This window comes from Aquila chrysaetos, chromosome 5 (genome assembly GCF_900496995.4).
Source record: "Aquila chrysaetos chrysaetos chromosome 5, bAquChr1.4, whole genome shotgun sequence".
NCBI classification, from domain to species: Eukaryota; Metazoa; Chordata; class Aves; order Accipitriformes; family Accipitridae; genus Aquila; species Aquila chrysaetos.
In genome coordinates, this window is record NC_044008.1 from 13,498,446 (window position 1) to 13,512,725 (window position 14,280).

The 14,280-nt window shown below is 37.7% G+C and overlaps 1 protein-coding gene across 3 annotated transcripts in view; it reads right to left on the minus strand.

Annotated features, from left to right (window-relative positions):
• Nucleotides 1–4,857: 4,857 nt before the first annotated feature.
• Nucleotides 4,858–14,280, minus strand: part of RSBN1L (round spermatid basic protein 1 like) — a 56,119-nt gene continuing 46,696 nt past the window's right edge. For all 3 annotated transcript variants that reach the window (XM_030014745.2, XM_030014746.2, XM_030014744.2), the window contains 2 exons: nt 10,537–10,645; nt 4,858–10,429 (listed from right to left, as the gene is read on the minus strand). In XM_030014745.2, coding sequence (XP_029870605.1) covers nt 9,773–10,429; nt 10,537–10,645 — 766 coding nt within the window. In that variant the 3' untranslated portion in view covers nt 4,858–9,772. The remainder of the gene's footprint in view (nt 10,430–10,536; nt 10,646–14,280) is intronic.

Sequence of the window (14,280 nt, forward strand, 5' to 3'; positions counted from 1 at the left end):
GCTGTTCTATTATGATTATTATTATTATTTGTTACATGAAATAAGATACAGGCTCTTCACATGCAGGTAGAAGATCTTCTGAAAGGAACCACAAATGTTCTACCCCAGAGTATTCAGCACATTGGGTAATCCTTAGAAAGAGGACTTGAGTTTTCTACTACTTATGCTGTCACTCAAGAAATAACCAGTTAGCACATTATAGAAATTACTGTAAATTTGCTTTAAGAATCAGGAACAATTGATAGTTACCAAATAAGAGCAAAAAAGGAATAAAGTGACTCAGCATTTTGTGACAGTGAGAATCCACTTCCAGTCTGAAAGACTAAAAATAAGCACTTTCTTTTAAGCTGCTGAAACAGACAATAACCAGTATGTTTACCTAGGGGGAAAGAATTTAGTAGCTGAACTGTGCCAGCAGTCCAAGATCCAGAGAAGAGGGAGACAATGGTGATTACCCTTCCAAGTAAGAAATGACCAGTGCTGTAAAAGACTGCAGCTATGGGGTGAGTTCTGTACTACATCTGTACCTGCAGGAAGTAGTATTTTAACAAGGAAGATGTTTTTTAATGCCCTAGTATATTAAATCTCTGGGGGTGAAGCCCTGGCTTTACCAAGTACCAGCAAACTGAGATGCTAGTAAATGAACTTTTTCAAGTAACAAATGCAATGAATGGGACTTCTGGGAAGAGCTGGAACTGTAAGCGTATTTTGTGGACTGAAAGTGCTCTTCCAGGAGCTATGATACAACCAAGTCCAAATGTAAAAGTTGTCTAGGACATTATTAACATGCATGCTGAAGATGCTGATCATTTACAGTTCCTAGGTACAAAAGAGTGTCTAGTGAATGAAAACAGCCCTGGAAAAATAGCCTAAGGTCAGAGGAGGTGACTATGTTGAAATGTCTCACAAATAAAATTTTAATTATGTACATTCAACTGTACTTGTCAGTAAAAAAAAAAAAAAAATCTTCCTGAAGTGTTTGTGTTTACTCTTACTGTTCAGAGAGATGTAGGCATAAATACATGGGAAGCATATTGTTAAAGACTGCCAAAAGGGCTTTATCTAAGAAAAGAACCTGTTCATTCTAAGGCAATGGATCTCAATTCAGATCATCAGGTAACAAATGATCTTTAGAAAGAATTTAAGTCATGTTTCCTTCATAGTGGTTGACAGTCCTACCTTGCTAAAGGAGAAACTAAGAAATGACACAGAAAAAAATCTTTCTAAGCATTAGCTGTTACAAAAAATGCAAAATATTTATAACCCCTTTATTATAGTAAAAATAATGCATTGACTTTTACTGAGCAAATGCAGGGGGTGCTTGGCCCCAGTTCATAAGCATTAGATAATTTATGGGGAGCTGAAACTACCATTTATAAATCTCTTTTTGCTTCAGTACCTATGAGGAACAGTTCTTTTGTGGAGGTGTATCTATGCCCTACTTAGTTCTGAGAAATAGTTCATGGAAGGGCCTTGCTCTCTGTTTGACAGACTTTCTGCCCACTCATATGAGGCTCCTTTGAAGAACTGGCTTCCTTTACCATCTTTGTGATTTTTCAACTTAAAATGGCACTTGTGATGAGGACTAGCTGCAGGGAGAGGGAAAAGTATTCACCTCGATATGTGCTCTTGGGCCTGCTGAATATAGGAAATGCGAGAGCAAGCACGCACAGATACATGCTATATGTAAGTATACGTATGTGTGTATACATATGGTATAGAGAAAATATGCTTAATTTGCACATTCAAGTTAGGTCTCTTCAGCAGTTCTTCAGTTCTGTCAAATGGAAACTAGGGTCAGTGAGCTTCCTAGGATACAATATTCCAGTTATGGCCCATGGCAGGCAAGCTAGACCTCATGTGGCATTTTTACTGGATGCTTCAAAAATCCATGGAGAAGAAGAGTGTTTAAAGACCTACCTCCAGTTAAGGTAAACTTTTATGAACCACTTAAACATTGATGCAAATACATAACAAGCATTTAAGCACTTAATACACATACATACATATACACACACACGCATCTCCGTATGGTATGTTACAGCACCAAGCATAAAACTGAGTGCCCAGTCCTCCCCCAGCTGATGATTATCACAGAAGAAAAAGCAAAAAAAGCCTTGTTCACACAATGCCAAAAAAACCCATACTGCTCAGAAGAGCAGAGCAGCTTTCCTCAGTCAAGCTGATGATGTTAACAGATCGTGACAGCTTCACACAACAAATGAAGGAAGAATAAGAACTAGCCTCATTAGGGCTTGGTATATGATTAGCAAGATGGGCCACAAATGGCAACTCTGCCCCCTTAATAAACCCCTTCTATTCCACAGATGTAACAATTATCTGGAAGTTTGATTCTAGTTAATTAGAGATGCCAAACACAGTTGTTCCAAATCTCCTTTTAATTGCTGCCTCTAATTCAATAGAAAAAGATCAACAATTTCAGTCTTTTGGTTGTGGGTTTGGCTTTTTTTTTTTTTTTAAACATTTACAAACCTTGAAATACATGACAGTGATTTTGAAAGCTGAAGCAGGCATCTCTTTCTGGTGTCCTACAGAAGTCACACACAAACTGATTTCCTTTAGCACAAGCTGTCTTCAGGACACAGCCTTTTTGAAGTGCTCAACTTTGTTTGCAAGTTCCTAGTCATACAGAGATACTTTGGTAACAGAAATTAATATCCCTTTTGACTTAGTATTTCATATCAGATTTAACTGACCTAAACTGTGCCAACACCTCTGTACACGCAGTCTCATGTTTTTGTGATATCAGAACTTCATTCAAAAGGACTTAGGATACAAAGCACACCGTAGCCCACCTAGACCTTTCCAGAGGTTGCTGCAGGAATTACCTCTATTTGCAATCACCCTGTTCTCAAAGGCACTGTCCACAGCTCTGAAATGGAGAGAGTGCTCACACCTTTACTTAAATTCACGGACTGACTGATCTTCGTTAAACAGAACAAAATGAGCAAAGAGCAGATTTGACGAAGTTGGCAGGGAAAAGGGAAAGCTGATACTGAGATGGCTCATGCTGATGTGCAAGAAATGGGTGGAAAGAAATGCAGATCCAAGTACCCAGCGCACTAGGGAACAACCTCATCTCAGCTACCTGCAGCAGCCGATGCAGGGCATGGAGGGGAGAACTTTGCCTTCATGGGCTTTGTTTTAAAATGCAATTCAATAGCTTGCTGTTCTGAAGTGAAACTGAAGTATTTATCATATATTGATGATATATATATTATATACATAATATATATTGATTATATATATTGTATATGGAGATATATATTCTACATTTATTTCTCTTCATATCATTTATACAAGCTTGAACACTTCAGCATGCATTGTAGGTGAGTATCTACTGTTGTCCGATTAAGGAAAATACTCAATGCACATGTGTGAGAGATTGTGAAACTGAAATTTTCAATCACCTATTCATACTGCTTTTCTTGATTTGTCACCATTTTAGACTAGGATCCAGCCTTCTGTTCTTTTCATACTTGAAAAATGCAATTATATGACATAAACATCCCTCTTATCCCATCAACAAACTTTAACCTGAATGCTCTAAGAACATGTGTACATGCACCCAAACTGCAATGCGAGGCTTGGGTGACAATATTAAAAAATAAGCTAGCACAGGACTAAGTTACACAACAATTTAAGAGATGAAAGCAGTGGTGTTTTCTGATGTATATGCATAGTAGTACAGAAACAAAATCTTACAAGTAACTTCATGGAAATTTTCATATTTACCCAGTTTTAAAGTTGAGTGACACAAAGGTATTGATGACAGTGAAATCTATGAGACTCCCAGAAACTCTGAATTCTAACATCAGGCATTACCTATTTCAACACCACTATATTTTGGGAACAAATAATATTGCTTTTCAGTAATAAAGCTCCTGAATAACTGCATCCGCAGAAGTTAGTTCTTTGAAAGCATAGCACTATCATGTAACACATCACACTTTTTTTTTTTTTTAAAATTAAGATTGAGGTAAAAATAACTGCACTGAGTTGGAAAAAGAGTGTTTGTACCTTTTTACTGTACCTTTATTGTGTTAAGGTTTGGATAGATTTTGTCTTCCATATGAGCCTTTTAGACCTGAACAGGCCTGGGTATCAACTTGCTGCTGAAAAGCATCAGGGTTTGCGGACTAAGGCAATTTAAGGAACCATTGCATTTGGACCACCAGAGTGCTATTCAGTATTAACTCAACATTTTCTCCTTGTACTGAAGTTGGATAAAGAGTAGAAAAAAAATCTGCAATGCAGTAATGCTATTTCCTTTGGTCTGCCTTTTCTAACAAAACCAACCTCACAAGCAGGCAAATGTAAGAAAAGTCTTTGTACAGCACAGAACAACAGCGTAAGAGCAAGAAACAGGGAAGAAATGAGAACCCAAGCTTAGTTTACCTGTATTAGGTTTCATCAGTGTTCCTTTTGAAGTTTATAAAGAAATCACTGCTAAAAGATGGGTTTTAGTCTAAAAATTTCATTTCCGAGATTAACAAAAGCTCTCAACTGCATCGATTAGACAAGTACCTGAGTGTTACTACATGCCTAGGATACAGCTTTAGCAGCCTTGACTTATGTTACATTAGTCTTACACACACAGGTCTAATTCTTAAGGTTTTCTTCTTGAGATACTTAGGGAATAGCTTTTCTCAGCTAACTCCCCTATTTTGTCTCAATACAACCAGATAAAACAATGGCCATAAAAAGCATAGTCCTTAAAACACAGGCCTAAGCTCTACCAAACATTGCCCTTTCATTCCGGTGGACTAGAAATTAATTGGTAAGAGAAAACATAATATCAAAATAGTTATTGAAAAATCAAACTTGATAAAAATAGAAGTTTAAACTGCTGTTTTAATCAATGTTTGTATCAGATTATCATAACTGTACACCAAATATTAAAGGACTAATGCCCTCATCAGTAGGCTCATCTATCAGCATGACCAGAACATGAGAAGATCAATGTCTAGCTGGCACTCAAGTACAGCACAGCTCCAAAGCAGAGGAAATATTAGCATCATAGCACAGAGAAAAACAGTGGCTAGAATATAATACACTAAATCTGCAAAGTCAGTATCCCTGATGATTCTAATAGAAATAGCAACCTAGATATTGTGAAGCTGCTGCTTCTGAACAGAACACAAAATAATTTGCATTTCTATGAAAAATGAAATGAGTGACTGGTGGGAATCAAAGTTTCCCAAATATTCCCATGTATGCTCCAATTTCAGTGGGATCTGCACAAAATATCAGTATCGCCTATTATACAGTTTTTAAAGTGCATTTCATCCATTTGAGAAAGTAATAAAATATCAGTTGAACACAGTGACTCACAATCAAAGAAAACATTCTCAACAGCGTCATTCACAGCAAAGCATAGGTCAGTGAAAATTTGTCCTTTCCATTTCCAACTTGTTTACATTCACAGTAAGGTAACAGGCGGTGGTCTGCCTAAAGACAAGGTTCTCTACGCATCTGACCACTAGAAAAAATGAGTAAAATTACACTTGAGAAGCCTGCAAAGTTTTTTATCTCTTTATGAGAATTAGTACAGTTTTCATCCTAGTAGGGTCAGGTGGTAGCCTACTCTCTCACAACACTTTATTTTGCCAAGGAGCATGGAGAAAACACAGATTTATTTCAATTGATTCAGCATCCTTATTCACATGCAGATATTAGAAAACAGTCATTTTGATCAATGAATACCAGTCCTGTGTTTCTTGGAAGACTTACTCAGTTTTCCAGATCTGTAATGTTCAGATCTGTTTCACAGCATTCTACTGTTTCATGTTTCCATCTTCTACATCATTTGCAATGCCAACTTATTTACTGTGCACATGTATATCTGCTTAAAAATCAATTTTATTTATTTATCACCAAGGAATTCTTTCACAGATGAATACTTAAATCATCACCCTCTGAAATAATACTTTATTTCTAATACTAGATAGAATTAATATTTCAGTTAAAGAAGTATTGAAATATTCACTATAGTAACAAGGAAGGGAAAATCTGCATGCCAGCAGTACCTGTAATGAAAATGCTGTTTCAAGAGTCAATTTGCAGGCATTTGGAGGGCTGGAGGATGACACAACACTGAGTAACACTTGTATGTAACACATGAAGTCAGTTGCCAGTGAAATGCAAAAGATCCAGTAATTTAAAAAAAAAAAAAAAAAAAGAAAAAAAAAAAGCAGCTACCATCTTGAAAGCTATTGGGTAGCAGCAGTAACAATGCAATTCTTTGCTACCCACAAATATGGAACCAGTATCTAGGAGAACATGTCTAAACTTCTGCACATCATGTCATTAACTGGAACACCACTGCAAACGCACAGATGTCAATACCATTGCAGTACAGGCAATAGGCCTTAAGCAGATTTTGCAGAAATCTGCGGAAGGGCCAAGAGAGACAACTAAAACTAAACTGGAGATTTCAGCCAAAATAACAGAAAGATTTCTATATAACTGAAATCCGGGGAGGGGGGACAAGCAATAAGCAAAGACTAGTTTCAGTACATCAGAAGGCATGAACCATTTATTGCTGAAGCAAAGTTTGAATATGAATTTGTATGCGGTAGGAATAAAGGTTATAGCATAGGACCACGTGAAACCAAAGCAAGACCTTTGTCAGACTAATGAACAATTTGGGAGCTGAAATCCTCAGAAAAGGTACTCCCCTCTTAAAGAACAACCGCATCAAAATGAATACACCACAGTAGAGGACAAAAACTTTTTTTTTTTTTTTTTTTAAAAAGAAACAAAGAAAGAAGTACACACTAATATAGCCAGTCAACCGAGACTGTCTACACCTTTGAATACAAAGGGAGTTCTGATAGCCATTGGTAATCCCGGTATTGTTTATATTCTGTCTGCAAGGAATTCTGTCTAAAAAGGAGAATCTAGTCTGCCTCTAAAATAAAAAATAAAGGATGCATAAAAAGTGGAAAAACTGCCACTTTTTTTAATCTCTTAAAATTCTGAAAGTGATTAAAAAAAAGAAAAAAAATAGGTTGAAGATGTAGGCAGTTCAAAGGAAAAATTTCAGAACCAAGACATAACCTGAGCAGAAGTTTGAGGCCATGATCAGCCAAGACCGCTGAGCAGGTCTTCAAAAGGAAATAAAGTTTTACTCTTAAGTGTAAAGTCTGTTTGCTAAACCATTTTCAAAGATTTATTTTTTCAGTTCGGACAGGGCCTATGATGCAGGAAGTTGCTTGCTGTCAAGGGTTTACTTTAGTAAAATCTGGCAGATTTAAGAAAAAAACCCAAACAAACTTGAACCAGAATGAATGATCAGCATATGGATCACCAGCATACAAACAAGGTTTGTTTTTTTTTAATTAAACTAAACAGTTGGGTTGTTTTATGGTTTGGTTTTTTTGTTGTTGGTAGTGGTGGGGGTTTTTTTGGTTTTGTTTTAAAAGAGCAGTATCTGGCAAGGATGGTATTGATAAAGCTGGAGCCTTCTGCTAACCCAGGTGGAAAGCTGCATGCTTGGTGCAAACTACAACTGGCAGCTCTTCTCTTTTACTGTTCTCCAACGGCTGGCACAGAGAACAGGAATGGAAGGCTACATAATTGTGTACAGATGTTCATAAAGCCAAAGAGATTACGGGTGGAAGTTTCCAGATAATCCAGAAAACACAACAGGAGCCAAGACCACATTTCTACTATCAGGAAGGCTTAAACTCTTACACGAACCAATTAATTTCTCAAATCAGAATCTGCTAGATTAATAACTTACCATGTCACACATGAATCATTTGCTCATGGCATGAGGGGAAAGCAAGATCCCTGAGGCTGCAAAACTGGTAGTAATCTCTTAGCCAGCATTAAAGAAAACAGCAGTAAGACTTAAGGATATATTAGCCACATCCAAGAGATTCATGTTTCTATTGCTTCTCTAATACGTAATTATGGCTATGTAGGAGTAATATTCAATAATTCAAATATTGATGTAATTAATAATTCTTTGACAGACCTATTTTAGACTTAAAGAAATCAGGGCACTCATCCGTTAAATGGCTGATTTTAGTGCCAGAGTAAGTAAGCAGTAACATTTTGAATTTTAACAACCTATAAGCAAAAAACATTTCAACAAAAGGGCCTCAGGCAGTTGAATTAGACATCACCTGGAAATCACATTGTTCTGTTGCTACAAATGAAGCCAAAGTGATCACTAAGTGCAAAGGTTATAAAGTAGGTACATAAGGATGTACAACTTTCAGAAAGTTATAGGGAAAAAATACAAAGGAAAAAAAAAACAACAGATACAGAGGGCTTTGGAAATAACAACAGGCCTAGGATCTTATGTTTTAAATACTTAGTTGGAGGACAGGCTGTAGGGCAGTTTACTGCTATTTGTATCTACCTGAAAAAGAAATATCATTCAGATGTGTTTGAACTATACAGTAATATGTTACACAAAGAATTAAGTAGGTTCAGTGACAGTTTTTGCCATTACCACATCAGATGCTAGCTAGCCTTGAAATCCTCTTCCCTCAGAACATGGCTTAAGAGAATTCAAGCATTCCATAGGTGGGGAGAGAGGCAAACAGTTAACTTGGACACCACTGTTATTTTCTTAATGAAATAACTCTTGCTTCCAAACTGGGACTCATGAGGAATCTTCCTACTAGACACACTGGCAAGCATCTTTATTGCCTGGCGCTATCGGCATAGGGAGCAATTAAAATCCAAACGCATCTCTGTCAATTACAGGTCACTACTAAAGTTGAGGCCTTTATACGTGAAAAAGTTACCATTTAAATATTCTTTTTTTAAATTTTAGTCAGATTAACTGACTTAATTTGGGGGGGAGGGGGGGGGGGGGGGGGGGGGTTGGTTTTTGTTGACATGAAATAGAACTGCCTTAACCGTGGCTTGAGCAGGGGAAGAGGCAAAGGTAGAAGGGACTTTGCTCCCTTGCACCAGCTCATCTAGAGAGATGCACACAGTTACTGATCACGCTCCTGGAGCCCAGGGGGTGTCCGACTGCCCTCCACAACAGGGGCAGGTTTGCCTCTCTGTTCCATATTAACATCTGACAGCAGGAGTCTGCGGAGTGCCTTTAATGAGCAACTGTAAGGAATCCTGTGAAGGGAGAACTGATTTTACATTCTGACTAATCTCCATTTACAAAGAATGCCTCAGCTCTACCTCAGTTTGCTACAGCTGCTCACCCCACAATGGCGTAAGGGTATCCTATGCATTAGTGCAGGTAGAAACATAACCATTTAGAGAGGCAGTTTAACTGAATTATTTTTTGCAGACCCAAAAATAAAACCAATCTGTTATTATGAACCTTTATTAAGCGGCTCACATTTCAGTATAAATCACACTAAAAAGATTTTTTTAAAAAAGATATTTACACTACAGTGCTGACACATTTAAAATGAAAAAATTGGTATAAATAAGCTCTATGGAAAAGCCTGGAATTGTCAAAAAGAATTCTGGCTCATCTTACAAAAAATATATATGTTAAATGTCAGCTCTACTCTAAAACCTACAACTCAAAATTATTTAAAGACTTCTTTATGTTAAACCTGCAGTGTTTACAGTGCATCTGGCCCTAAGTGCTTTGATACTTCACAGTTATGGACAGGCACTGAGGAATGTTACAAAGCTACATAACTATCTTCTGTAACAGATGCGAAGGCAAGTCACAAACTTGCCTCACAGAATTTATGAATCTTTACATTATTACATCATTAAGTTCAAAAAGGAATTTAAAACCATATATACAAATTTAGCACAAAAAATCATCCTCTCTTTGTCCATGCAGTTTTGGATATGATGAACTATGTTGTCTGGTATCATCTGGATGTATGTGACCTCCAGGGCATAACTTGCCTTGTAAGTCCTTGTTGCCAGGTTCAAATTTAGAATCCATCTCCAACTTAAATGCCGTCAATTCAACGTGATCCAACCTAGTCTGAACATTCTGGCCCCCGACGTCATTAGGTGCCACTGTCTTTTCAGCAAGATCAACATTCATGGGTTCTTCTTTTATTCGGTGAGATGCAATAGGTTCATGTTTTATCGGCATAAATTCCTGCTGCAGATACTTCATCTGCAGAGCATCTGAAAATTTGGTGTCTTCGGAGGTATTTTTGCTCATTGTACAAATTCTGCTGTCAGTCTGAAGTCCAATAACCGAAGACTTGGGGTCTGCAGAGGTACCTGCTTTAACAGTACTTGTATTTTGAGAAAGTTCTTCCTCTGAATGATACAGCTTGAGCCGGATGTGCCAAGCCAAACTGCACACAGCTGAAACTGTTTTGAACTGGTGCACAACATTCCTTGGGATAAAATAAATGTCATTATCGAATAACTGAATTCTGGCATATCGAATGCCTTCCCTTCGCAGTTGATTAAGTTTTGCATCATCAACCCACTGGACACACTGGAGGAAAAAAGGGGGGTGGGGGGGAAAAAAAAAAAAAAAAAAGCGGTGAAAACTCTGATTTAGGCCTAAAAGGACACCTGATCAACAGTTCATAGCATGCTTACCTGTGAGAGTGGAGGCTCATGCAAATCTAATTGCATTCGCTGAACTACCTCCAAGAAGTCTTCAGCATGAAAACAAATTACATCTTTGGTTATACGAGGCTGCTCAGACCTACAGAAGAGTAAGAATTGCACAGTCAGAGGCTGAAACTAACATGCTACAGAGAATAATAAAGAAAATCTGGAAGCAAGGATAAAGCAAATGATAAAAAAAAAGCAATTGTAGCATAACATACATTTTGAAGGAAAAAAGTTAACTAAACCAGCTAATTCTCAAACATAACCTCATTAAACTGGTTAAATGAATTAACCACAATTTCTTTACAAGTAGCAGTAAAAGCAGCCATGAAAGGTCAACAAAACTCACTATTTTTAATTTTTATCTTTAATTGACTTCTGCCTGCTTTGATGCTGAAAGACAGATGCCCCAGATATGTTGGGCTGTCAACACTCTAACATGATACGCCCATCAGGTACCTCAAAGCATGCAGCAGTCTGCCTAGTATTATGGCAAACATTGCTTAGTATCTTAGCCTCAAACACCTTGTTCAGAGTTAGTAGTAAAGCTGAATCTACATTAAGCTGCCACAATGCTAGTAAGCAGCAAATACTGGCATCCTCCACTAAACGTCCCTTAAAAATACATTCCTGTTTGTGCTCACTAGAGAGCTACAGAAGAGCAAAATCCGAATTCGGGTTTGTTTCCGTATTCAAACTGTTTGAATTTACCTCTTGTCCCACATCTCCCCCAAAGAAACACACACCATTTATGTAATTCCTATAGAGACATTATCTAGAATTAGCTAACAAAAGGCAGTAACAGCCACAATCCTTATCACTTTCTGATCTAAAAGCCAAACTCGGTTCTTCAATGGAAACATACAGAACTAAGCTGCACGTGTTTGTTTTTGAGGGATGTTTAGTTTTCAAAAAGTTTTTTAAAAACGCGGTGATATGAAGATTTCATTCATGTAAGATAAAGCTGACGCTGGAGCGGTTTTGCGAGGAAAATTTATCAGCCACAAAGAGCCTGGCTGATGACTTTCTTCCTTCATCCTCTGCAGAGTCCTCCCAGGGCTGACAGGAGCGCGGCAGCAGGGCGCAGGCTGCGGGCACAGGCGCTGCCCGAAGGAACCACGGGCGACCGCCGGTCCTCCTGCCACCCGCAGGGCCGGCTGGCTCCTGCCGCCCACGGGGCAGCCTCCGCCCCCGGCCGCAGCGAGGGCCGCACCACCCGCTCCGCTGGGCGCCGCACCACCCGCTCCGCAGGGCCGGGGCCCGGGCAGGGGCTGATGCAGCAAAACCGCCTGATACGGCCCACAGCGGAACGGATGTGCAAGCGCTCCTTTTTTAAAAAGCAAGATGATCATCTCTCTCTCTCTATATATAGATTTCCAGTTCTGTCCTCTATCCCCAAAACCTGCTTTTTGCCTTTCGACATATATATATATATATATATGGGGGGTTATTAATGTTCTAAGCAGCAGGCAATCATGTACAGTTCATTGGGCTTTTTAAACTGACAAGAAATGTTTATTTTATTTAGGTCATGACCTCAAGAGAGCAAAAAATAACCAGTCTAAGGCTATTTTCGGGGGGGGGGATGGGAGGGGGTGGGGGGTGGAAATCCCAGATCAGCTACTGAAAGCACACTAGGGTGAATTTTCAGATAACATATTTTACTTTCCATTTTACAAAGATCAAAATGTCTCTCTATATTTTGGTCTATGCACTCCTGAAGAGGATTTAAGCACTGAAAGAAAAAAGCTTACAGAAACATCTCTAATCAGTGGCATAAAGAAAAAAATACTAGCTACATTAATCTACTTTTTATAATGCAGATATGTTGTTGGGGTTTTTTTTAAATACGTATCTGCACCTGGAGTTAACAATATTTGTAAATGAAGTTAAGAATTGAAATAAATACAAAGAATATTTGCATACTAAAAGAACTTCAAAGCAATGTTTTCACAGCAGTGTCTACTCTGTTTTACCCATTATACAGGACACAGTTAATGATTCTTTTAAATCATTCCTTTCCTCAGCCCCTATATATATGTACAACAGTATGCCTTACCAACTCTGTGCTGCACCTCTATCACAAAACATGACATTCCTTTTGCAAACACAACAGAGGAAAAATTATTGCCAGATAATTTTTAATTCTGCATTTGCAGATTTGATATTTAGCACAACTTTGATACTATATTTTGTAAAACCTAAAGTTTAGAGGGTGACGTCATCCCCCATGCAAAACAGTAGCAGAGTAGTTCAGTTAGATGTCCAAAAAAGACAGTAAATCCAAACAGAACTGTAAGATGACTTCAGAAAAATCCATTTAAGTCCCTACTAGAGCACTGCTAGAACTATTTTTGGAAATAATTTTTTTCCTTAACCTCATTCTTTGAAAGGGCTGGACTCTTTTTGCTGTAACTTTTCAAAACAGATTCAAGACTACAGGTTTTACCATGAATATTTCTGACCTAATGTATAATGTAACAAATTCCTATGATCCTATAGAGAAGCATTAACAACTTCACGCTCTGGAACACAAACTTGAAAAGCTGCTTGTTGAAGCACAGGATAGAGGGGTTTAATTTTGCCAACAATGCCATGAAGTGCCTTTTGCTGTTCCTGTAAAAACCCACCCAAATTTCCCACGTAAAAATCTTCAAAGTTTCCATAATTTAAAATTTCTGTGGCGTTTCCTAAGTTCTAAAGCATGCTTGGTACACCTACAAAAATGGCATTAAGTAATCAGCCTGATCACAACACCAGAGTTTATCAGACTTCAATGCAGTGCAGTCTTTAAAATGTTTGCTAGCAATAGCCAGAGCTCTTCTACAATTTGCAAATATTCACAGAAACAAAAAAAAAGATCATAATCCAGTAACTTTACAAAACATCTCAAATCAAGAGCCTATCATATCTGGGAAAGCAAAAATTATTGTTTTGTTCTTCCAAACAGTATGTTTTGTTTCCACTTCTGTCCTCTATCCCCCAAAACGGCTTTTTGCCTTTCAACAGTTCTGTTCCTGACTTTTCTGAAAGACACTAGTTATCCTACCTAACATTAGCATTCATGCTTATCAACTACTGAATAAATCACACTTTAAAGTCTACAGCAACTTCTTGATAACAAAGCTTTTTTTGCACACCCAATTCATTTTTGTACTAACTAAACACAAACTAACAACTCAGTTCAGCAAGTCTACAAATTGCTTTGTTTTCTCCTCACAGAACACATGAATTTTACATATGGTATATCATCATTAAAACATGTGCATTTTTACTGCCATAGTGCCCTGATCACCCCTGGAATATGTCCAAGTTTCAGTGTTGTTCAACTACTCAAACAGACTTAAAAAAAACAACAAACAAAAACAAACAAACAAAAAACCCACCAGATTTTTCCAACTTCCATGCATGTTGTTTCCTTTAAAATAAATCTACCCTACCCACAGCTTACAAATTACAGTGAAGCTAGTATCTGAAATTATTTTAATGTCTTACATTAATTAATGATGCGTCATTATCCTAAGCCCTGATTAGTTCTCTTCATGTAAGTACAGTGATGTGGCTTTTCAAAATTATGCAAAAAAGTGGAAAAGGAAAGGAGAAATTATCACTGACGTCAAATCAAGCTTGAAATACATAATTTTTATTGCGTTGATCGTGTTACATATTTTCCTCCTCTACATATATCAGTCCCAAATTTTTTATTCTGCATTAAAAGATAAATTTTCA